Below are 26,299 nucleotides of genomic sequence, written 5' to 3'. Positions count from 1 at the left end.
CCACTAACTTGTGGGATGTCTGAGGAGGAAGATGGAAAGAAGAAACAAAGATTGTGCCGTGGTCCACACAGCAGCTGAGAGGTGTTCCTCTGAAGCCTCGGTGGAGGCAGGAAATCACAAGATTTAATGTTCGATGTTAAACTGAGAAACACTTCAGACGGAGCAGTAGGAGGGAGCTGTGCAGCAACGCTGCACGCGTGGTGTAGCTGTTTTTATTAGTATTTTACATGGAAAATATATTATTCTCAGAGATTTTCTGGGAACAATATTGCAAGGTATTGCATCAAGTGCAATCATAAAAATCACAAGTGTTTATGTTTGAGTGTGTGATAATGAATAACAACCAAGTGCCATTTATCAAACAAAGCCTTTTTGGTTCTCGAAATTCTGATCATGTTATCACTATTTATTTTTTTTTTAAATCATTGCCCGTTTTTATTTTTTTTATACTTCAGTATGATGATTCCTCTTCTTTAAAAAAAAGTATTAAAAAAGATCAACATTCACATTCACAGTTTATTCCAATTAGAAATAAATGTTTAGCTATTTGGTTTTTACTTTCCTGGATGTTTGTAATTTGCGCTAAATTCTCGATGCGCAGCACTGCTGACAGATTCTTCCTTTCACCTTCAATCAGACAGTCTAGAAATTAAAATAATATACTAGAAAGTCTTCCAAGAATCCACAGAAATCAGAACAATACTTTCAGTTTCCAGCATGCATATACTCCATAATATTAGATCATTATTTTGTGAAAGCTGCCACTGCCAGGTACTGCAGAGGCTTCAGACAACTCAGTTCCAGGATAATATTAGAACAGATTTTAACTGCATGTGTGTGTGTGTGTGTGTGTGTGTGTGAGTGTGTGACAGACACGCAGGGAGAGAAATTTATTGTAAGAGGTCATACAGTATGGCACCTGAGTTGCTGCAGTCTGAGTCAGATGCAAAAGACTGAATCCTTGTGACAGTCTAATGTGTGTGTGCGTGCATGGGCGTGTGTGTGTGTCTTGCATGTAGCAGAGATGGGTAAAATAAAGCAGAGTGAAGAGTCTGATTGTGTCTTACTCTGACTACCCAACCAGAACATTTTTGTGACAACTTCAAAGGTGCAGGATCACTGGAACTGTGTAGGTCCATGTGAATAAGCATGTGTGCAGGAGACGCATGTGTTCGCATGTGTCAAGGTACACGGTGTGCACAAATACAGACAGTTAGTCGCAATGAGTCAGATCCCTACTGCTCTCTGAGAATATTTTTTGTGACAGCTTCACTAAAACAGACAGGCAAGTGGAAATAAAATGACAGAATTGGTCTTACTTAGCGCCAGCTCCTGTCCCTCAGCGTTGAGTATTTGCATAGGTGGAGGTATTGTGTGGATTTTGTGTTTTCCTGTCGCGCCATTGCGTAAAACTGAAAAGTTCTCGGTTTGACAATAAGTTGGTCATTTTAACTTTGGAATGCAGAGGAAGAAGCATTTAGTTTATCTATTGAAGCTCCTCTTCAATGTTGCTACATTATAGTTGTTTCAGAGCTCACATACATTTGTATCACTGTGAGAGCCTTTGTAGCTTTATTACAGCCCAAACATACGTTCAATAACTATTTTTAAAAAAAGACTATACATTATAGAGTTAAGTAATGATTGAACAATAAGAATAAGCTTTTTTAGTGAAATAAATTACAATAAAAACAATAAATGAATGTATTGTTATCTGTGAGTTTTACTGTTTGTGTTTTTTTCCCTATTTGAATTATAATTAGTAATTTTCAGGGATGACTTAGGTTTTCATACTTTAATACTCTTCATATGAAATGCTTTTCCCACCTCCCATCTTTTGTTGAAAAAACGCACTATTTCCATCCATCATTGTTTAAGATCTGCACCTGGGTTTTGCTCCTGAATGCACCACACCTGTTTTTCATTAATCACCAAATACATATTTTACCTGTAATGTTTTTTTTTCTTTCTCTGCTGGATCCTATTTTTATTTCTCTCACCTATTTGTGCAGTGGAGGGTTTATTACTCTGGGAACCTGAGTCAAGATTTAATGAACTTCCAACTGTAGTATCACTAGGCAAGTGCCGGCATGAGATGCTTATATTTTAATAACTTTGAATGTAGCAGCCACTGTATGAGTGTATCCTATTTTCTGAAAAACTTCATCAAGAATTTAATACAGATGAATGCCCCACAATCTACCTGCTTTTGATTAGAGAAAAATGCTCCTAAAATAATATAGCAAAAGTTTATTTTAAAGTTTATTTTTTATGTTGATTTTGATGCATTATTTATATAAAAAATGTATATATAATGTAGAATTAATAGTGGCTGTTGCACAGATGTAGTTCTTTCAGCCAGTTAACAGGCAGTACACAGAAACAGATGGGGGAGGGGCAGTGTCATGTTCCATATAATCAAGGAAAACTGATCATTTGAACCCTGTTTGTGGCATTTTTTAAAACTAACTTTAGGAATGGTGGAATGAAAATTTGTAATATTTTTTTAAACTGCTTAAGATCTGAGTATACTTGTGTTTAGTTTTAACAGATATTTGTATAATGCTCGATAGTTCATTTTTATCTTAGTTTTTGAACAAAAGAAGTTCAAGTGATTGAACCTATCACAAAATGACAAACATATTTTTACCTGCATACTTTAGAACATATAAGGTAATATCTGATTTCTCTTCTGTATAGTTTTATACAGTGACATGTCTGTAGTTTGATGTCTTTTGAAAATGAATCATTCCTTCACATCCCCGCTATGTCCAGTATGCTGGGATAACGTTATTATATAAAACACATTGCATCATCCTCTTTACAAAGTTTCTCTTCTGTTAGTGATTATTGATAAAGCACCCACAGGTTTTTTTTTAATCTATTCAGACGAGTGAATTATGAACCTTGATTTTTGCACTTTTGGGTTTTTTATATATATATATATATATATATATATATATATATATATATATATATATATATATATATATATATATATCTTTAAGGAATAGCTGCAATATTACCGACATAATAATGTTGCCTTGGAAGAAACATTATCTTGGAGGCCAATGTCAGGGAACTAACATTTATGTGCACAGACTGTAATCAGGTGAAGTGCTGTTGCAAAACATAAAGTTCAAAGTTTTAGATGGTTTACAGAAGATTATTAGAGTACAAGATGGTACAGTTACCTCTGTAAATAAGTATAAGACTAATTTATATGCAAATTCTGAATGAATATTGATGGAAGGATGGCTCTGTAATAAATTGCAGAAAGAAACTTTATATTTTGGTGTCCTGTTTTAGAAATATACAATCCTTTCTTATAAAGCAGGCAATTATTGAAAATGATATTATTTCTGCCTTATAACTGTAGTTTTTACATAAGCAGCTTTATAAATACATCTAAGCTATCCAATCATGTGAACACTTCCTCCTAAGTGAAAAAAGATAATGTTTATCTGAATTTCTGTCCCTTTTTTATCTTTCATTTTAGCTTTTAGTACCTTTAAGCATCAACTGATGAACAAAATCAAAGCCAACATATATTTTCTCTCAATCTGTGTGTGTTGTCATAACCCCCCTCAGTCAGCACCCTCCTCTGTGGCCCTGCAATGTGCCGGGCAGCGGGCCCAGCAGGATCTTCCTCGCTTTTCCGAATCATTGATAATCGACCGGCTCAGGGAACGGAGGAGCGCAACAGCAGAGCGAGTACTATCCTGCCGCTGCAGCTGCTCCTGGCTGCCACGGCAACTGGGGCAGAAAATCCGACTTATCGCTTTGTCATAATCAGCATTGTGGTTTCCGATCTCCGTGAACCTTTGTCTCCATGTTTTTGTCTGCCTGTTTCTCTGTATTCGTGGAGTTTTCTTCTTTCTTTTCCTAATCTGGCTGACTCACACAGCCACATTAAAGAACTACTTACCCTTCACCTTAGCGCCTCTTCAATGTTTCTACATAGAAATTTATATATATAGACTGGATGCATCACCTTGTAGAGAGAAATGAACTTTTTCGTTTCTGAGGTAGATTTGGAGGAGAAACTAAATACTTTGGTCTGTTCAAAGAAATAACAATGTTCTCAATCCTGCATCTTCAAAACAACAAGAGAAAAGTGACATTTGCTCAGCCATCTAAGCCTTTATTTGAGTGCAATAAATTTCATATTTAAGGTTCAAGACCTGGAGGCTGGTTTGTAATTTGCATTCAAATGTGTAACCTGTTCTCAGATATAAAAAGAAATATTTTTCTAATAGCTATAAGTATTCTCAATAAGTCATTTTCAATGACTGTATGACTTATTCCAGTATGACCTAGATTGCCCATTTTCCTCCCTTCCTGTCTTCTGTGTGTCTCTTCTTTTGTCCCTGTTGCCAGTTGGATCACTCTGATATGGATTCCGGTTCAATTAGTGGTTTTTTCTTTTCTTTTTTCTTTTACCAAGGAGTTGTTCCTTTCCACTGTAGTCACAGTGGAAAGTGGCCACAGGTGGAGGCCACTTTACCAGGTGGAGGGATTGTTGCACATTAGCTGCCCATGTTTCCATTGACCTTTTTTTGATGGGTATTTTGAAGTATTGCATTAGAAAAGGTTATTGGAAAAGGCAAAATTCAATATAACTTCCTCAATTTTGAAAATAAATTTCCACGCTTCCTTGAGACGGGTTTTAGGCTTCTGAAAAAGGTAATGCGCCAAAGGGGAGATGGAAGCACATTTACTAAATAAGTTCTAATGTAGCAAACATGCACCTGACTAATCAGCTGTTTCCAATGTTGGAATCATTAAAACTGCATTTCTATCTCTGCATCTTCAGGACCAATCTTAGTTGACACGACAGAACAATGGCAACTTGTCTGACAGCAACACATTTCTAAAAAAGTGTTGCTATCAGTTCAGTTTCCTGAGTCATATTGTCCATGCTAGTTTGCAATCTCTTGAAGCCCTGCGTGAAGTCAACACCTGTCAAAATTACACTTTGCATTGCCTGGTTAATTTGTTCCAAACCAGTAGGTGGAAACACACCTAATTCACATTTTCTTTTCCTTTTTTGTGACATTTTAAAAGTTTGCTCAAAATTTGCATGAAAGTTGGGTGGAAATTGATGATCTTTTAGCAAATGCCTTGATTGAACAAAAAGAAATGTAAACCTAAAACTGCCATGGAACAAATAAATATGGGCTTAACTGTGGATTTAATCAAACATTGCCCAATGAGGAAGAAATAAAAAAATAAAGACAAAATAAATACTTGAAAATCAAACAAATAAAAAAACCATGAAGCCCAGAAAGCCACATAGAGGCTGGAATAAGCTCCACACTGATCATTGTTTATGTTTTCCTAACTGTTCTGAATCCAAAGGTCAGTGAATACATGGCCACACTGCGAAACAGATGTGGAACTGACTACAATTTAATTGAGTGCATAAAGATTGCCCTCTGTGGGGTGAAGGCAAGATGTATGTGCGCCACATTAGGTCTTTATGGTCACAGCAGCAGGGAGAGCACAGTGACTGAGGTGACAATCAACATGAATTATCACCTCTTCCTCAGGTTTGTGGTCAATTGGAGAGTCAGGGACAAAGAGATTTACTTTTAAATTTCACCATGCACAGCTATTTTTGTTTAACCACTAAAGAAGAGAAAATAGGTGAATCAAAAAACAGGTGAAAATGCATGAGAACATACAGAAAAATGAAGTGAACTAATTAATCTGTCTGAATCAATGGTAATTTCACGTTGCATGTAATTAAGTCAGAAATCACTCTCCCTGCATCCCTTCAGCTGTGATGACCCTAATGTGAACTCATTTTCTTGATTAAATTGGACTTTAAGTAGAGTGAGTCCAAGTGCAGAATCGCTCTGCAGCTTAACGCCCATTTAAAAAAAAAAATCCTCATTTTACCTTCTGCATCAGGAAATTATTGTCTTGACTCAATCATGTCCAGTTTGTTTGTACTGTTGCAGATATGGTACAGCCTCTCTGAGCTTCAAGTAAGTAGGAAGGTGGTGTTTACTTGATATGCATGTGACAGATTCCTCCCTGAACTCAAGTCTTGGCAATAGACAAGCAACAATCAGGTGCTGGTGTAAAAGAGCATTAAATCAAATGTACGAATCCCACCCATAACAGCCAAGTGGCAGATTGTCAGCCGTGCCTGCCTGCCTGCTACAAACACATGTGTGTGTGTGTGTGTGTGTGTGTGTGTGTGTGTGTGTGTGTGTGTGTGTGTGTGTGTGTGTGTGCGTGTGTGTGTGTGTGTGTGTGCGTGTGTGTGTGTGTGTGTGTGTGTGTGTTCTGGGTGATTGTGAATGATCCATCTAATCCCAAGCTGCTCCGTGTTTGTGAGTGGGTGAGGAATGATTCACCTTTCAGCTCCTTCTACGACTGATGTTTGCTCTAACTTAATTAGGAGAGAGAGTAATAAGCTCACTACTGCACCAGTCGGTCTGACTTGTGTGCAAATCCACCAATTGCTAATTTGATTGCCTGAATAAATGACACACAGAAGATGAATCAGAGTGCTCTGCTCTCTAAGATGATCTTTGCTCTTCAATAAATCAACCTTCGTCACACTGTTGTATCCTCATCTTACATGACATAATACATCATATATCACCTGTACTAAAGCTCACTTGATCATGTAGGTCCAATTTTATTTTTGTTACTCCCTAATCACCCGGTAATAGGAGGAAACCCCTCCAAAGGAGGTGGACATATCTCTGTAAAAAACTGTGTGGGATTGACACCCAGATTAGCTCACCTCCTCAGTGGTATTAGTGATTCAAACTTATAGCAATGTACTTCTCAGCATTTTATGTATTAAAACACCATAGCAAAACTCTGAGCTGATTAACTAAAAGTTAAACATTTTATAAGTATATTTTGAGTGTATGGCTATTTTGGATTTTCAGGTCAGGATTGGTGAGAACCTGGAAAGTTGGTGGTTTGGAGGCTGTTGAAATTAATCTTTACAGCTTCAAAATTAGAAATTTTAAATTTCATTTTCATCATCAAATTGAATTGATCTGAAATTCATATGGCCCCAAAATCTGCTCAGCAGTGACAGAAACAATTATCTGCATGCGAGAATTGTCATTTAACTGCTTTATTTTGGGCATTTTAATTTAAACCTCGCTCCCGTTGTGGCACAAAACCCAACCAGTATAAAAGAAAAAACTATTTTTGTCGGGTCTCAGTGCTTTAATGGAAAATCTCAAAGAAAATAACGACTAGAGAACCAGTCCCACACGGCTGCAGCTTTGACAGACTCAGACATGACCCAAGGGTCAGATGTCAGAAACAACAGTTCTCTCATCAGATGCTCTGATGTATCCAGGCATCTTTTGGGGTATTTTCACAGAATATTTCTAAAAAATAAAACCATATCTCCATCATGGACACACAAATCTTTTTATACAGCCATGCATCATGTCAATCACATCTTCTATCTGTCAATGTTTAGGGTCAGGTATTCTTAGGGCTAGGTATTTAAGATGTATGCATGAAGTCTCACACATCTTTTGAGACAACAGTTTGCCACAGAGGATATTTTAGGTGAACAAAATTGAAGAGACAGAAAATTGAGTTTTCTTCATTGCTATACAAATGATACTGAAAGGAGAGCAAAGTGAGTTTGATTTCTAATAGAGGGGACAGGAGGGTGTGCCACTGTCTCAAGTTCTTGCTTCTGAGATTTCCAAGGTGGTCAAAGATTGCTCACCTCTGTGTCAAGCTCAGATGAGGGAGTCTAGAAGGGTCCACCTTAACGAGATCTCTTAGGGGTTGAATGGCAGCCTGGAGATGAAGCTGGGGACTGTGGTGCATGTGAACCTGCCTGGCCCTGCTGAACTCTTGATCAGTTTTTAGTTTTCTACTGAAACAAAAGCAAACAGGCAAAGAAACAATATTTGACTTAATTGCTAAAAATGTTTTTGGAATCTATAGTTAAAAATAGGTTTTGGTCTTTTAGCTGTATTTCCTAATTCTCTTGACTTATATGTGAATGCCTTCATATTAAAGTAAACAACATGGAACAAATGAAGAAAATCATGTCAGTACTTGGATCTTTCAATTTTGTTTTTATGTCATTGCTCTTCCTTGCCAATAGTTCTGGTTTGTTGAGATGTTTTTTACTACTTTTATTCTGTATTTATCTCATTAGAAAGAAAGAAGTCAAACATTAAATGCTCATGCTACTTATAGCATCACACAAAGTACCACGTAAGAACAAAGAAATAAGAGAACAGCATGTGGGGCATTGAAAGACATGGCATGGCGTTGGGATGAAGTGCATGCATGTTACATTACCGGTACTCTCAACCTCTTTATGGTGATGCATGCCTACAAAGTTGTGTGATGGACTTCATTAAGGAAACCTACAGATCACTTCTTCCTGAACGATAATGTGAGCCATTTATTTTAATGCTTCACAGTACCTGGAAACATTGTATATCTTGTAATCCAAGTCTAATAGATTAGTGGAGTCATTCATTTACTCAAAGGGTCTGAGGCTCAGCAAAACCTATGCAGAATGTTGCTTATACAAAGTCATTCAAGAAATGTATTTTCTCAGCAACGTTGAAGAAACTGGAGGATCTGAAGCCAATAGCAGTCAACAAATCTGGCCTTTATAGAAGAGCGCCATGATGGAAGCGGTTGTGGAAGGAAAGCCATTTGTAGTTTTCTCAAAGATAGAAAAGGGGCACAGCAAACGTGTGGAAGGAAGTGCTTATGTCCCATAAGGTCAACATTTAATTTCTTGGCCTACAAATGAAATGCAACATGTGGCAGAAAACTAACATGCAGAGCACCCTGAACACCTCGTTTCCACCGGGGTTGGAGCATAAGGGATCTAAAACTGGTCAGAAGTGATGAGAAAATAAAGGGAGCTAAATGCATGGCAATCATGAAAAACTGGTAAGACTGCACAGGATGAAATACAAAGGAATGGTTTAGATCCAACTGTAGAATGACTGAGTTAGGAGATCGGCAATTGGCCAATAATTACATGTGAAGCCGATCTTTTTTCCTAATATGTATCTCAGCAAAGGTCTAACAATCAACAACTGTCCTCTTCTGCTCACCTGTGGGAGACATTTAAATGATTGACTGCCCCACCAGATCATGTTTGCACATTTGCGGTCACCAACCACTGTCACCAACTCTGTGACTTTCTTGCTTATTTTGTCGACAAAAATGGTATCAAACAAAAAATTGGAATTGGCAGGTCAAGCTTTTTAAAGATCGGGAATCGGCCAGAAAACTACAATTGGTGCACCCCTATAATTTTGCATGATGTTCCCACAATGGGTCCAACACAATTTATCAAAGGAAACCAGGCAAAATAAAATAAAACGAAAGCTCACTGCGTAATAACTAATAAATCAGTTACTCAAAACTTTACTTTCAAAAAATAATAGCATTAAATTTGGCTCCAACTTGTTTCATTTCTTTACATGTTGACGAAAGCAATCCCCCTTGGATGTGGGGCAGATCAGATGTGTCCTCCCTCCACACCCTGTGACTGGTCTGTCCCGCCTCCAGCCCGTCTGCTCGATCGGCTCCGGAGCTCCAAGCTGCCTGGACTCACGCAGAAGAAGCTGCAGAGAAGCACAGCGGCCAACGCAGAACGGAAGGGACGGACCAACACCAGCCGCGCTGCTCTGCACGGCAGGAAGGTGGGGCGCGCTGTGCAGAAGCCACCAACAAGCTGCCGTCCTTCATCATTTATCATTTAAAGCGGGATTCACCTGGGGGACCCACATGGCTACTGAGGAGACGCGGAACGGCAGAACATTCTGATCCTTTGTTGAAGACGGGACAAAGCATGAAGTTTGCGACTGCGGTGCTGTGGTTCTCTTTGGCTCTTGGAGAGGCGGCTGCGCAAGGTGAGGAATCTGGGGAGCGCGTCTCGATGTAAACTGGAGATGGTGCGATATGACATTACAGCAGGCACGGTGCCGAAAAGGACTTGGAGTCGTTTTGTGCGACAACGAGCGCAAAACGTCACGTCAGTCTCATTATTAAGTCTAATTGGAGAGTCTTTAGCACGTCCACTGCGCACTATGTAAGAACACGGTTTACTACTTGGCGGTCGTTTGATAATTTCCAGAGGAAATTATACTTTATAATCGAGCGGGACAAACTGCTGGGGTCAGTGAACAGGAGCGCATTCATCATTTATTAAAGAGTGAGTGCGCAGCGCCCCCCTTGGGACGCGTGACACATGATGAGCTGTGAGGAGAACAGTATGGAAACAATAAAGTAATAAACGCAGGAACTACGGAGGGAAATGAAATCCCTCATACAATAAAGAGATTCATCTCTCAAAAGCTTCGTTATGGAAAGTAAAGAGAGGCGGTTTTCTCTGCTTTAGGAAGGTGTGTGATAAACTAAACTGAGATAGATTTTATATATTTTTTAAAATGTCATATAGAAAACTGCAAACAGGGATATGTCTTTGAGAAGATATTAATGTCCCTTTTCTTTTATTTCCAGATATAAACTTTCTTAATAATTTAGTTTTAGTCTTGTTTTAGTCACCGTGCCTTGCTGTATTGAATTTACAGTCAATTTTATAATCAAATATAATATGTTGCTGCTCGTCTTTTCTGTTTGCCCTGGTGTTGACATTTTTTGCATTAGTCTAAGAGCGTCTAGCTACAGACTCTGTGGAGAATCTCGATTAGATGTGACCTCTATCTGTATTCAAGATGATCAAATCTCATCGGCTAATTTAGATTTGACTGAAATTCACCTGCCTTTAGTACATGTCACCTCTTGTCATCGTTTTCTTCTGTCATTCCCAAAAACTATTCCTGTCATGAAAAATGTTCAGCTGCACTAAGCCTGGCTGGACAGCGGATGTGTAGTCATAGAGTCATGGTAAAAAGTTTGGACACATCATAAATATTCGGTTCTTATTGCAAAAAGATGTTTACTGTTTTATTTATATCTGGGGAAAAAACATGATCGAATGGAACCACCTTGTTTAAGTGTACTGAAGATAACAACAAAGATCTTTATTTTAACTTAGAAAAAAATAGTACACCCTACCCATGGCCTAAATAACTTCAGTGAGATTTTTCCTATTGCTAGTTTCCAGCCTCTCACATCAGTCAGATAAAAATTAGTCTTAGCCCATAATGTAAAGACTTTTGATTCTCAACAGGTTCAGTCCTGCTTTCAGGAAGAATTTACTTAGATTGTCCAGCCTGGGCATATTGGCTGTTGAAAGTTGAAAAGTTCTGAACCTTAAGGCTGTTTTCTACAACATGGAATGATGAATTTTAAAATCCTCATTAAATCCCTAGCAAACTCATTTGTTCTGCAGTCATCTTTCTAAAGACACCAGAAAGCTCTTTCAATCTTACCACAGTGTCTACTCTGATTTAAGCTGTCAGCAAGTTAAATGGGATTTAAACAGGGTCATCGTCAAAATCCTTAATTTTGGTATAATCAATTGCGTCTTATACCAGGGTTTGATTTAGCCATGCTGGGCTACATTCAGGTGTTTCTTCAGCTTTAATGGTCTATTTATTTTAGGTTTTTTTTAACAGTGTTATTTAAAACTGATATAAAATATCCATATGTCTGTGCTATAAAACAGGCTTTCACAGATGTCATAATTTCTCCTGTATTGTTTTATATTCACAATTTTAGATTTAAGAAAATTTACTCCATTTGAAATATATATTTAAAATACAACATATCTTCATACTTAATTTGGGGATTTTCTGTATTTTGGGAAAAAAACTATCTTGAAATATAATTAAGAGTTTCAGCATGTAAACTGGGTACTGTTGAAACAGCGGTAAAGTCAAGTTCCAGTGGCAGCAAGCCTGATCAATTATTTTTATTTTTATTTTTTTATTTTTGACTGTTTGACTGTTTACAGATCTATGAATAAAACCATAAAGATTCAAAAGCAAAAGATTTCTTGATTTTAAGCAAAGTCATTGCAAAATGGAGGCTCATTTATTAGGGTATTTATTGCTTTTTTAAGCCACTTAATTGTGACAAATAAACTGTGTAGACATACAAAGAAGCCTAAAATGTACGCATGTATTTTTGTTTTAAATCTTTGTGCAAATCCAGTAATAGTGTATCATGCAGTTGTCTCACACTGATCCAAGCCTGGTGGTCAGTCACTCTGTGTGCAGTCATATTCAAAAAGGATTAAAACACAAACTGAACTATTTTTATATCTCCTGATGTATAAAATGAAAGCTGTTCTCTCTTACCCCTCTTGGAGGCACTTCCCGTTGTGTTTCCACTTGTAACAGATGTGGCAGTGTCAAGGTGATCATGGTACTGTGTCCCCACATGGGGTGTTTCAGATTGAGAAGCAGGCAGGGTGCACTTGTGCATGCTGGGCCTCTCCTGCATCTGTCGTTCAGCAACGAAGCCTCGTCCCTCACAGACACTCCCAAATCTCTGTTATACTCCTGCTGAGGGCTTTCATGCAGGAAGTGGATACAGACAGTCACGCTTTAATGCATCATAATTTTCCAACAGAGATTCAGCTTCCATCCCCCCAACCATCACAGTGCGCATTGTAATCAATACCCTCCTTTATATCTCAGCCGTGCACACGCACACATTCCCTGCTATCTGCCTCGATCTAATGGAAAGAGCTGGCTCTTATAGAGGAATGCAGACCTGGGACTAATGGGACTACCTTGTTTTTGTTTACGAGGATCCTGAAACAAAGCTGCTTCCTATATTGCCGTATAGAAAGAAAAGTGTGTGAAAACCCAATTTTGGCTCTTTGCAAACTCTGTGTGAATCTGATGCAACTGGAAGAAACGCAGCCTGTATTTTTACTTTTCATGCTCCACACTGAACAGGAAGCAATATGATCTTGAAAACGGACGATAAAGGGTCCATGAATGTTTTACTTTTTCTTGAGGATTATTTTGTTTTGTTCACATAAAGAATAACTGGCAGAGATCCAGTTGTGGCTGTTAAAACAATGGAGTGTACTTAGACTTTTGAGCACAGATGTTTCATTTATATTTCTCTGTCACCTAATAGGTAATTACATTCATCTGAATAATTTTTGAACTTGGCAAACATTAGATTGTTTACTTCTGATATCAAAACTAAAATTTGTAATTTAAATTATCTTCATTGAGACACTTCCTGATTTTAATGTCTTGCTAAATCTGTGGGGAAATGTACAGGAACACACATAAGGATCTCTGGGACTTACTGTATGATATGCATAAGTTCAATGCTGATGAAAAGTTTGCATACACTCATCACTGGCATAAATTTACCTTTTGTGTTTAGTGACTTTACATCATAGTATTACAAATAAAAAATTGACCAAGTTTCAGTCGCCACTCCTATAGTGTCACCATCAGATGAGGGGAAATTGGATAAAATTACTGATGAGATATGGAGTAAAAAGTCATTTAGTTATTCAGCGTTTTTTAAATTAGTTAATTAATTATTCACACCTATATGACATTTTTGTCAAATAAAAATATTTGATACATTAATATAATTTTACATACAATCACAGTTTGTTCAAGGGTAAGCTATTTTTTTAATGACCATACTTGGGATTTTGTTTCATTTTTATGCTGTCAGGATCTCAGAAATTCCACAATAAATTCTCAGTCATTCATTTAAATCTACTTTTTAATGTATGGATGTATGTAAACCTCTGACTGGAACTATTTGCACATTTTTCATTCTCTTTGTTATAAAGTCCTTAAAGCCAAAGTTTGCTCCCATGTATGTATTCACAGTTCATATTACGTCCATATGTTGTTGTGGACAATATAGATTGAACCCACCAACAAATCTACCCATTCGTGCCTTATTCAACAACAGGTGTATTAAAAAAAAAGCCCCATTTGGAGAATTCATTTATTCCACTTTAAAATAATTGTAATAATTTTTTCAAGATAACTTCTGAGCAGCTGTTGAAAAGCTTCCTTTTCTTTAGAACAGATTTCTCTCATTCACTTTGCATAATGTTCAGAACAACAGACATCTGCATGCAGCTGGTTGTCTTAGGTAAAAGCTTGAAAGTCTGGTAATCATGTTAATGAGTTTAATGATCTGATATGTTGCTGATTATATTTCTAATTAACCTACCGCTGCTTTGAGTGCCGTTTGTCTGTTCGTTTGTCTGCAGCACTTCACATTCCGCTTTGTCAAAAGAGGTCTTTAAAATTTGTCAAGTTTGATATTGTCAGAATTTTAGTCTGAATATATGACAGACTGTGTCGTAAAGAAACCTGGGGGAGGGGATTCCATATGTCATTGACACCTTTATCCGCTATAAGATATATGGAAAGCAGACCTAAATCACTGAATCCCTCTGCTCGACAGATTAATGGAGCCATTCAGGTTTTATACCTCCTGTCTGAGATTAGGCTTCAGAGCTCAGTGGTTTGCCCAAAGACACCTTGGTCCCAGCACCTGAGCCCCTAATGCTTTTTTTTTTCTGCTGAAGGATTTGGCTCATAAAGTGAAAAAAAAAAGTGTGTTGTGTTCAAATGCAATGATAGAGGAATTACTATCAGTTTTGCTGTCTCTTCTCCTTCCTCTTGCCCCAGTTAATGTTTCTTTCAGCTTCTTTCCTTCCCCGTCTTCCTGTTTCTCTCCGATGCTGGGGGGACTTGCTCTAGGTCAGTCTGTCTCACCCTCCCCCTCCCTTATCAGCTCTCACCACTCCTCTGATGCATTGCCCTTATTTGAAAGGCTGTTGAATTAAAGTTCCCCTCGTCTCTGTTGCAGCGCTGCACCACAGGCTGTGCCAAACATCACTTTCTTATGTGGACAAATGCCCCAAGCTTCCAGCTCATAAAGCCGCTGCGTTAGCATTGAAGGCTCTTGTGTGTGGCTCATGGTCAAATGCCAGATACTGCTCCGAGCGACCAGCGAACGGCACTGCCATTTTCATCTGAATTCTGCGTAATGAGATTTTTTTTTTGTTGTTTCACTATTAAACTATCTGCCAGGTCTCTGTAAGTAAAAACATAAAACACTTTATGAATTATTCATTAAAAAAAAAACATTAAGTGAAAAATTGCAGATAAATGGTGTCCTCAGTTTCCATTTCATACCTACATATTTTACCTATTTTCAGCTGATCAGTGAAGTTGCCCTAGGCAGGATTACAGAATGCTTCATTATATTTATGCATGATGCTCTCTGTTAGTGCCCACCTCTGGGATCTGAACTCTCGCAGCTGTTTGCAAATGAATGGTGGCCAGTGAAGCGAGAGCTCTGCGGCTTCCGTGCTCGTCTTCCCAACAGTGCGCGGGTGTCACTTTTTACTCTGACAGTCATGTCTTGTGGCTGACTGCACCGAATGCTCTGAGCTCTTTTTATCTCCCCTGGCGACGGATCTGTCTGAGGTGATTGTGTCAGCGTGATCATTTTGCCGCTCTCGGGAACTTGGACATGAACAGCCATGAGTCTGATGTTGATTGTTGATGTGTGTGCGGGTGCATGGGGGCGTGTGTGTGTGTCTATGTGTTGCCAGGCTCATTCTAAGGACATGACCTCATATCCTCCCACTTACTTGTGAAGGCAAATAAAGAGTTTGGTTATGTTAATTTAATGTTTGCTGCGCTTCCATCACTCATGTTGTTTTGCAAAAGTTCAGTTTGGCCTTTTCCTGGCAATGGGGATCTTCTGCTACATGTTTTGCTGTGTCTCCTTCATGGCTTGTGGCAAAATGCACACAAGCCTTCTTTCAGCTGCGGCCTGATGTCAAGCACTATTCTATGAAGGCCAAATTTGTGGAGTGAACGACTTGTAGTTTTGCTGTCAACAGGTTGGAGCTCCTCCTTTTTAATGCCAAGCCTCTTGGCTGCTTCCCCAGAAACTTCTGTTTCACTTTCTCCCAAACTTGTCAGGTGTATTCATTGGTCTTCATGATGCTGTTTGTTTTTAAATCTTCTGTAACAAACCTTAAAGATCTTCAGTCACTAGAGGTCAGGTGAGGAAATGAAGCCATGTCATTATCGTTATTACCTAATGGAGAATTGTCCTGCTTAAAAAAACATGGAAGATGCAGACTGTTTTCTTTACCACTTTTTAAAGGAAGTGTCTTCTAAAATCCAGCAGTACATTTGAGAGTTGACTTTGAGCCTATCTTCTACCTGAGAAGTCCCTTCTCGCTCATTGTTGATAATGCCATCACATACCAAACCTGGCATCTCAGTTAAACTGCAGCTTTGAGCCCATTACTGATCCGGCTATCCATGTGGTCTGTCAAGACGGGCCATAAGACCTTTAAAAGATCTGACTTCAGATACTTCTCGAGCTTGTCTTGAAGTTACAACTGATTTGTTCAGTGGTGATTGGGTTTCAGCCAACCTTACTTTGTCAATGACTCTGAGCACTAAACACTTTGTTTCTTCTGGGCATTCCTGTTCTGAATACAACAACGCTGGAGAAGAAGAGGTTTCTGGTTGCATCGTGTTAGGGCTAGGGTTAGGGTTATGTTGAAATACATAACTGGAGATTAATTGCGAAAAATGGAAGAAGAATCAATCTCCAGTTATGTTGTTCAATACATTTCTATTAAATGCGTTGAAAGTTTAGACAAAACTTTTGACAATTCAGTGTTCATATTTACACCTCTAGTTTTAAGGCGCACTCTATTTTTAGCAGTCAATACCAAAATTGTTTTGAAATGCAAAAACCCAGCTGATTCTGACACAGCTGAAAGATCATTTAAATCAAGAAATATGTAATAAGTTAAGCATAATCACATTTCTTGTTTTCCTCTGTTCATCTTTCTCGTCTTTTACAGTCCAGGAGGACTTTGTGTCTCTGGCTGAGATGGAAGATTCCCTGCTAAGAAATCTCTTCAAAGGTTATCAGAAGTGGGTGCGGCCCGTCGGTCATGCCAATGACACCATCACTGTACGCTTTGGACTGAAGATCTCGCAGCTGGTTGATGTGGTGAGGACTTGGCATTTAAAATCAATTCCAGGTTTTATTCACATCGGACAGTACGAGGCATTTAACTTTTATGAAGATATATTGCCCTGTCCAAGCAATATAAATTGTATTACTCTATGGAGAGCCTTTGGTCCAACAATCAGTATTTCTAGGCTACTTTGAACAGACTTGAAAAAAAAAATACAGACCACTAATGATGGCTGTGATCTCAGTTTGCGATCAGCTGCTGGGTGACACTAGAAGACCCTCAGGAAGATTAATTGAACTCTGGAGACATTCTGTTCTTACGTGACGCTGCAGCAACATTAACTTACTGGTAGATTCAGCAGATGAAAATATTTCTGACACTTCTACCATAATAAAAAAAATACCAAAATTCAATGAGCATCCGGACAAGTCAGGTCCAACTTGAAAACAGGACTTAAGAGCTTCTGAAGTTAAATGTTAAAGCATCCAGGATCTTCTTAAGCAGTCCGTAGACATTCTGAAGTCAAATCATTATTTCAGAGCAACTGGTAGCAAAAGAAAACATCGCCATGGGTATCCTAAATTTTTAATATCACACTGTTAATATTTTCTTTGTTAAATTTATCAGTGTCAGTGTTGTATTTAACTCTAAATCTGCAGTTGGTTCATGTCTTTCTTTTATCTTTGAACCAATGAAACAACTTACTGACGAAGATAAATGGAAGAACAACTGGACCAAGTACTGAACATTTTCAAGTTTCTTTTATGCCATGATCCTTTATCACATCCAGATTTGAACTCCTTTCTCATTTATTTTGTCAAAACATAGTTACATTATAGTTTTGGTAGATGGCAGAGGAGGAACACAATGTTTACACTTGCTGTGTAAAGTCACTCACGCTGTGGATAAAATTAGAAAATACGCAAACCACATCCTAAAATGTTGTATTCCCACTAAAAACTGTTTTTGTCAGTGCAATTTAGGCAAATTAAATTTATTCAGACAACTTTATTTCACTACAATAATAAAGTTGCAGTGAAATAACTGCAACTTTATTTCACTGCAACTGCAACTGAGTGAAATAAAGTTCACTCAGTTGCAGATTGGAGAACAAAAATGTAAACAGACCACAATCAAATCCAAGTTCAATTTAATTTGTTTTTCATCTTGATTTATTGCCACTTCAATTCAAGTTTAATCAAATTCAAAGGCAACCTCAAATGGAAAAAGCCTCGGGAATGCCAAGCCTGTCTTAACAAGCTGCAGGATGGGAGACTAACAAAGAGAGACAAACAGAATCTAAAGCACAGAGCCAGACATACTGGCTTTCAGAAATGTAATTGAAAAAAGAAAAACACAAATTTAATCTGTAATTGCATTGATATTTGTCAGGTCTAAATACCTATTAAACAAAACACAGGAAAGACAAGAGAGTTAGATTCTTTGTTTCTCGCGAGGAGAGCAGACAGAGATGTGCTTTCAGTTACAAATCTCCAACCGCTCTGAAAAACACATCTCCCGCTCCTCTATTTTATTGATTTTAGGAATCCCTGCCACACGGGGCGCTGCAACTCTATGGGGTGGGGTCAAAGCATTCATCATATGGTTGCAGCGCTAAATAACATTCACTAGTCTAGACACATGTTATCTATACTCTAAATCTTTCTTGCTCCAGGCACGGTGTGGAATAAGACACGTTGCATAGCTTCAAAGCAACGGCTTTGTATCACAAAGAAGCACAGAGCAGAGTTTATTGTCAGGCATGTAAAACTCTGCTGGGAGCAATTAACACTTCCGTCTCTCATAGGAAGTCCTGCAGGGCAACAGCTGCTGTGAGTAGCTGTCACCTCTCTCTTCCAAGGAAGGATTTAAGAAGGAATCAGAATTAAATCAACATACAGAAACATTATCTAAATGTAACTACAAAAGCTACATGATACAACAAATATTTGATAATTACTAATAATACAATTTACCTAACAATATTAAAAGAAAGTAAGAGTACATTTAAGACAGCAGGGTAACTGGGTTAAGACAAGTCAGCAGCCCAATGCTAAGGTTGCATCACTAAAGAGACAGCCAATGACCTTCTCAGACTGAGAGTTTCAGTTGTTTCTTAAGATTATGAAAATGTTTGTCTGAAGGCATGTCAAGTGCATTGTGATCTTCATGTCACACGTAAATAGATAGATTGGTAGATATTTACTGTACTTTCTGAGGTTAAAGCAAAACAAGAACATAAATTAGTCACTTCTAGGCTTATTAGCGCCTTCAATAGACTTCACTTTATTCCATTTTATTGCTCCTCATTAGCCTCTCTTATCGTCTTCAGTAAGCAGCTTTATTAATCTCTAACTGGGCTCTTTTTTTCTTTTCTTTTTTTTCTTGCAGGACGAAAAGAACCAGCTGATGACTACAAATGTGTGGCTCTGGCAGGTGATGATGAGAACTTGATTTACTTTTTTCAGTAATATGATTGAAATCGATAAGCTCGGTCTTTAATTCCATCTATTTGTTTTTTTTAGCTGAACTGAATATGGTGATTATGATAGTACAACAAGTTACTGACCCTACAGTGAATTATAAGCATGGGGATTCACCTGTACAATGCCTGCTGGAATTTTTAGTTCACATTGCCAGGATGTAAATTATGCCATGACAGAAATGACCAATCATCATAGAGGAAGGTGTTACTTGCTAAGCAACATTTCACAGCGGATCTGTAGCTTATTATCAAGCACTGATTCAGTGAGTTTGATTATTGCTAGAACTCCTCACACATAGAGCCAAAGTCATGTTTACCACATGGGCTAATCTGGAGCACCTTCTGTATTATGATGCCCAAACTCTATTTCTCTATTAAGACTGTGTATGCTTTCTATTCTTTACGACTGCTTTTAGAAAGAGTCCAAATTTGGTTTGGTGAAACTAAAGGTAGCCTCCAGCTAAAGGAATAGAGAATATCAAAGGAAATTTTGGGCTTCACCCAATGTGAGATTGACAGCAAACACACCTTGATCTTCCTAATCTCAACACAAGCAGTGAGCACCAACTCCCCACTGACTGTCTTTGCCACTAAGAAAATAATATTCAACAATTCTCCTTTTAAACTCAAGAAAAAAGGGGTCACAACTATTTGTGGTGTAAACACAACTCTTAATTTAGTTTCTGATTTGAAGCAGTCAAATCAAAAGGCATGTTGCTTACTTCTGCTTGAAAGGAAACAACAAAACTGTATTGCTAACATTATTTAGATGACCTCAGACACATGCATGCTAATTTGATTGACTGTGGTGGAAGGTCTAAGTAGTAAGCTCAAGAGTGGTGCATGTAGCATTTTAAGGGTACATCAAGGGTAAATCTTAACAAAAAAAATCTTCAGTCTTCATTTACAATTAATGTAATGTATGACCACAAGTACGGTAAACAGTCTACTCTTTTTTTATTCTCCAGCCTGTTATTTTTCCCCCTTTATATAGAAAATGTCACATAACGTAAACACATGTATCTTCAGTCATTTGTGAATATTTATATATTCTCACTTAGAGGTCAAAAAATACATACAGTGTACTGGTATATTACAGCTGAGTTTCACATGCATATAATTGCTAATCCAACTCAGCTTTTGCGTTCCCTAACACTTTAATTAAAATCATGCTCTCCTTGTAAACATAATTTGTATTTATTGCTTCATATTTCAACAGAAATCAAATGCCCAATTTGGGAGGGTCTATAAATGATGGGTGTGCTGTCACCTGAATGACAGTTTTCATCCACATAATGGAGAATTTATGACAATTTGACAAGTAATTATTTTTAACCACAGACAACAAATGAACTTGAGCATTTGCCAGTTTTATGTTTTTGCCCCAAGCTAAGACAGTAAATTTGATTCTTTTTTTTTTTTCTTTTTTTGCAATTACTCTTGCCAGTGAAAATATAATTAGATTTTTATTGGGGTTTTTTCAATTGCTGGAATGAAAATCCAAATACTCAATTTAAATTTGTCCTCCATCGACTCCTTTCACTGAAGTAGTCTGAATGTGACATATTGATCATTGCATTGTGTATTTCAATAGGAGTGGACTGATGTGAAGCTGAGGTGGAACCCGGAGGACTATGGGGGCATTACGTCGATCAGAGTCCCTTCAGAGACTATATGGCTACCTGACATTGTTCTCTATGAAAAGTAAGTTCTACTGGATTCTGCACAATTGCAAGATTAAAGCGTTAGAGCATTAGAGTTTGATTTGATCCTCCTGAGCATGGGTTCATGTGAAGGTATATCCAGATTTTTAAAGTCTTATTTATTCAGTTGTGCTTTTTATACGGCTTTCGGTCTTTTTAATGGGATGCCAGAAGAATTGACTTAAGTTTACGTTGGCTGTGTGGAGCAGAGAGGGATAGAGTGAGATGAATAATGTTGCCCCCTACTTTCCTTCCTCTCCCTCATTGCTGCACACTGCCTGCCAGCTTGCTGACCAAAGGCCACTACGCCTTTTGCTTACTTTAAAAAAGAAAAGTTTGACTGTTTAGAAAAATTTCTGGAAATGAAAACTAAGGATATTCAGTGTTTGGAACATAAAAGGGCATCAGCAATCACTTTTATTAAAGAAACTCTGTTTTGAAAGCATGAGTAGGCCAACTAAGAGCATCATGTTTGCAGACCCCATTCACATAAGTAAATAGCATGTCTAATTAAACAACTTCATGGATGTTTTTTCCCAATTCTCAATAGCTTGGGTCTAGCTTTCAGAATAAATATATACATATATATATATATATATATATATATATATATATATATATATATATATATATATATATATATATACAGTATATATATATATATATATACTGTATATATATATATATCATGCTTGCAATATGCGTGATATGTATGAATATTTTTAAATTTGAAGCAAAGTGCTGAGGTCTTATTGCATATGTTTGTTTTACATTTTTGTCTCAGCGCAATTATATCGTGAGTCCACAGGATTTTATCTTTCGGTTAGCAGACAAAAGCTCATTCAGACCTATGCATAATCAATGCAGTTGAAACAATTATGTCTATTTTTCATATTCTCCAAGTGCTGACGGTCGTTTTGAAGGTTCCTTGATGACTAAAGCCATCGTGCGCTGGGATGGCACTATAACATGGACTCCCCCTGCCAGTTATAAATCGTCCTGCACCATGGATGTCACCTTCTTCCCCTTTGACCGGCAGAACTGCTCCATGAAATTCGGCTCATGGACCTACGATGGGCACATGGTGGACCTGGTCCTGGTGGACCACCATGTCGACCGCAAAGACTTCTTTGACAATGGCGAATGGGAGATCCTCAATGCCACAGGAATGAAAGGAAGCAGGAGGGATGGGGTGTACTGGTACCCATTCATCACCTACTCCTTCATCCTCAAGAGGCTGCCCCTGTTCTACACTCTCTTCCTCATCATCCCGTGCCTCGGCCTGTCCTTTCTAACTGTGCTGGTCTTCTATTTGCCATCAGACGAGGGAGAAAAGCTGTCCCTTTCCACATCAGTGCTGGTGTCACTCACTGTATTCCTTTTGGTCATAGAAGAAATCATCCCTTCATCTTCAAAGGTTTGTACAGGAAACTATTCTCTCATTTTCTACAGTTTGAAATTTAGCATGCCTTTTTGGTTGCTCAGTACTGCTGCTTGTCTAAAAATGCTGAACTCCCTTATTAAGTAAACAGATCATAGCAAAAGACAACTTCTCTCCTCTCTTCCAACAATCCAAATAAGGGGAAACACAACAATTGGCATTATTGTGTTTTTAAAGCTGCAGTATTTTTTCCTTAATGCTTGAAAGGGAGAGATGAGATAGAAATGTTAAGTTGGTATGTTTTCAATAAATAAAACTTTTGTCATTTCCTTTGAAAGCTGCTATTTAAATGGGATAATTAGTTGGTTTTTTTACATTTTAAATGATAAAACAGTGTGATCATACATTCAGTTAACAAAACCAAATAATGTTTCAAACTTCCTAATGAAAACAAGATTTTTTTTAATTGTGTTTTTTTTTCACAGATAGAGTTAAGATCACAAACTGCACATTTTGTTTTACAATTTTTAAATCTAAATCAAGAAAACACTGAATGAGCTCTGAAAACTATTTTTTCTGTGTACATGTTTCCAAAATAGAATGAGTTTCAGCAGTCTTTGCATTTGGAGGTAGAAATGATCAAACTGAGTAAAATAAATATGTGTGAACTCCACAATCTGAAAAGGAGATATGTTCACCTTTTAAAAAAAAATTGATAGATGTTCAAAAGACGTGAGAAATAAACAAAACTTGCTCTAATACAAAGCTCGCTCCACAACATTGTTCTGACTGCAGATTTAGGCGAGTAAAGGATCTTTTTTTAGTCTTGTTTGCAAATTCTTGCTAAACAGAACATCTTAGATGAAAACCATTTTCTTTTGACTTTCTAATTTTAAGGAATGACTGAAGGAAACAGGCCTCTATGTCACACCTCACTTAAAACCCGGGGAAACACAAAGTCATGAATTATAATTAGAAGTTCCTAGATGATCTTTTAAAGCGTAAAGCATAAACTATAAATTGAATAACAAATAATAGTAATAGTAAATAATAATTTACTGCTCCTAATTCTCTGGACTGTTTGGCATGTGTAAACATAGTTATTTATTTATGTTTGAACCAATTTTACATTTTGTGCTTTAACAGGTGATCCCTCTTATTGGAGAGTACCTCCTCTTCATCATGATCTTCGTCACCTTTTCAATCATTGTTACAGTTTTTGTGATTAATGTTCACCATCGCTCCTCTGCCACCTACCACCCTATGGCCCCCTGGGTAAAGAGCCTGTTTCTTCAGAGACTGCCCAAGCTGCTCTGTATGAGGGGCCACACTGATAGGTAAACTTAAATAAACTGCACTTCTTTTCTCTTTTTGTCTTGGCATTTTCACTAAATAGTAAAATAACTCTCTGAACATGGCATTGTAGTCCAGAAATGTCAATGGCAGACTTTTTGTTACTACATAAATCAAGAGAAATTCTTACAGTTGATGTAAATTATAAAAAATTTAAAAAACTGGATTGGGTAAAGGTAGTTCTCCCAGACAAGAGTTATTTTTTCTATTAGCGGGATTCCTACACAGTGTGAAAAAAATGTAGGAAAATATGGAATTAATTTATCATTTTTCAGGTACAGTTAAGTATGGAAAAAAAATAAAATGGTTCAGGCTATTGGAAAATATTTGCATTTCCTCTCTATGTTCCCTAATTTCATTATTAAAAAATGTCTGAACAATAAAATACTTTAATATAATCGACATGTTAAAGTATTTGAAAAAGTGATTTATGAATTACAATAATCATCTTTCAATTACAACTTCTCAACTTGATTTTTTTTTTGTTAAAACAATTGATCAAATGGTTTTTGCAGAACATCAACCTAGTAATGTGTGTGTGTTTTTTTTTAAGTATGTTTAGTTTTTCTTTTATTCTGTGATAATAATTTTGGTAGAATAAAACAAACTGAAATCGTAGATGTATTTTAGACTTAGTACAAGAGAGAACCTTAACACTCCTTTAAAAATAAAAAGGACAATTTCCCTGCCTTTCTGGCATCTTCAATGTCTTACATCTAATTTTTAGACTAAACTTATGAGTGGTTTTACAACAGGTTCTGGTTAAACATTAAACAAAGTGCAAAAACAAAATAAAGTTATCATATATGAAAATCCAAAGAAACGTAGAACATAGGGAAAATAAAATTGAAATACTTAACTTTTTATCTATAAATGTGCTTGAAAAGTCACAGCTTTTGAAATAAAAACAAAATAAAAATCCTGCGTTAGTCTCGTTTTGCAGCAATAGCGTAGGTTCTCTAAACCCACTAAATTAATGCCTATAGTTGTTGCCATTCCCCCTCAGATATCACTTCCCAGACATCGAGATGCGAAGCCCGGATCTGAAGTCCCGCAGAGGCGCAGGGAGGAGGGCTGTTCCCGGTGGCAACCAGCAGAGAGGAGCCTTCGGAGGGAAGGAGGATGAGAACCAAGCGTGGTTGGCAATGCTGGAGAAAGCTACAAGCTCTGTTCGCTACATCAGCCGTCACATCAGGAAGGAGCACTTCATACGAGAGGTGCGGAGGCAGGCAGACAGCAGGGAATGTGGCTCCACGCATTAAAAAGAAGCTACATTTGAGCTTCAACCTCCTGTCTAAATAGTTGCAAAGTCCAGACTGAGTGTTGTTTATCTAAGGAAATATGATACTTGGGAACTAAATGATATGTCTCTATTTCTTCGTGTGTGTTTGTGTCTGCAGGTTGTTCAGGACTGGAAATTCGTGGCTCAGGTGTTGGACAGGATTTTCCTGTGGGCCTTCCTCACAGTGTCAATCCTGGGAACTATTTTAATCTTTACTCCTGCTCTGCAGATGTACCTCAGCACACCTTCGTAAACTCAACCTCATAAAAAAAAACCTTCTCTTGTCAGGTTCTATGATTTATTCAAAAACTTATTACGGTGTATTCCTATTGTATATATATAAAAAAAAAAAAACAACAACCTCAGGCTCCAAGCTTCCCATTCTTAACAGTACGGTTTGCAGCCTCAAATTACACCTGGAGACCGTAATGTCAGTCAACCTGCCCTTTATTCCAAGCTGCATGTTCAGGGGTGTAAAGAAGTAAGAGCAATAAACAGGTCAAATTAGTGTGAATGAGTTAAGCATCTGTATTTATATGACTGTAATGTTGCCATTGTAAATGCAATAAAATGCACAAATATCACTTCATTTTATTTCTTACATTCACTTTGTTGACAACCCATTTGTATCTGTCTGTATGTTCTGCACAATGATCTGATTAAAATAAAGCTGGAATCTGTTTTACTTCTCTGCTGAGACCCATTTGATTACAACAGCAAAAGTTCTTAGAGATACTGACCGAATCATATGAACGTATACAGTCAGACTGAAACAGCAGAGATCTTAGACTGGAATACTACTTCTCTGTTTTGCTGTCTTTTGTTAAAAGAATACTGACATCCTTCATTTGCTTTTTTGTTTTTTTTGATGAGTACTGAAAAGGAGAAGAAGGACAGATTTGGACACGTAAACGTTGCAATAAAAGCTGGTTCATTTCATCTCCTACAATTCACAAAGTGAAGTCATTCCTCCGTTTCAGAGATTGTGAAAGAGCAATTCCTGCCTTCATTATATGAACCTGACTATTATGATAGTCTATATTGAGGTGTCATGTTTTCTTTTTTTTTTTTGGTAAACTGATTGTAGTTTATTCAAAACTGCAGAACGGCTACTAACTGATACGCACAGCTCAGTCTTAAAAATGATTTTAGGATTTTATCCCTGATTAAGGCTTCAGATCAGCTATCA

The 26,299-nt window shown here is 37.5% G+C and overlaps 1 protein-coding gene across 1 annotated transcript; it reads left to right on the top strand.

The window, feature by feature from the left end:
* Positions 1-9,549: 9,549 nt before the first annotated feature.
* LOC102233220 (neuronal acetylcholine receptor subunit non-alpha-3-like) lies at positions 9,550-25,795 on the top strand. Its single transcript, XM_005797301.2, has 8 exons — positions 9,550-9,890; positions 16,787-16,938; positions 19,298-19,342; positions 20,986-21,095; positions 21,998-22,511; positions 23,622-23,812; positions 24,835-25,045; positions 25,229-25,795. Exons 1-8 carry the CDS (start codon positions 9,830-9,832, stop codon positions 25,361-25,363), a joined length of 1,419 nt encoding a protein of 472 aa, XP_005797358.1. The 5' UTR covers positions 9,550-9,829; the 3' UTR covers positions 25,364-25,795.
* The last annotated feature ends 504 nt before the right edge of the window (positions 25,796-26,299 follow it).

The sequence above is a fragment of the Xiphophorus maculatus genome, chromosome 5, assembly GCF_002775205.1.
Source record: "Xiphophorus maculatus strain JP 163 A chromosome 5, X_maculatus-5.0-male, whole genome shotgun sequence".
Classification (NCBI taxonomy): Eukaryota; Metazoa; Chordata; class Actinopteri; order Cyprinodontiformes; family Poeciliidae; genus Xiphophorus; species Xiphophorus maculatus.
Note: the sequence above shows the minus strand (reverse complement) of the source record. Positions and strands in the feature narration are given on the sequence as shown.

What these genes read in the sequence shown, in the direction of transcription:
- LOC102233220 (XM_005797301.2), top strand. Translation starts at nt 9,830, where the DNA reads ATGAAGTTTGCGACTGCGGTGCTGTGGTTCTCTTTGGCTCTTGGAGAG. An exon ending in CAAATGTGTGGCTCTGGCAG is followed by an intron (nt 19,343 to 20,985) that starts GTGATGATGAGA and finishes GTATTTCAATAG; the next exon opens with GAGTGGACTGATGTGAAGCT. An exon ending in AGGAGCACTTCATACGAGAG is followed by an intron (nt 25,046 to 25,228) that starts GTGCGGAGGCAG and finishes TTGTGTCTGCAG; the next exon opens with GTTGTTCAGGACTGGAAATT.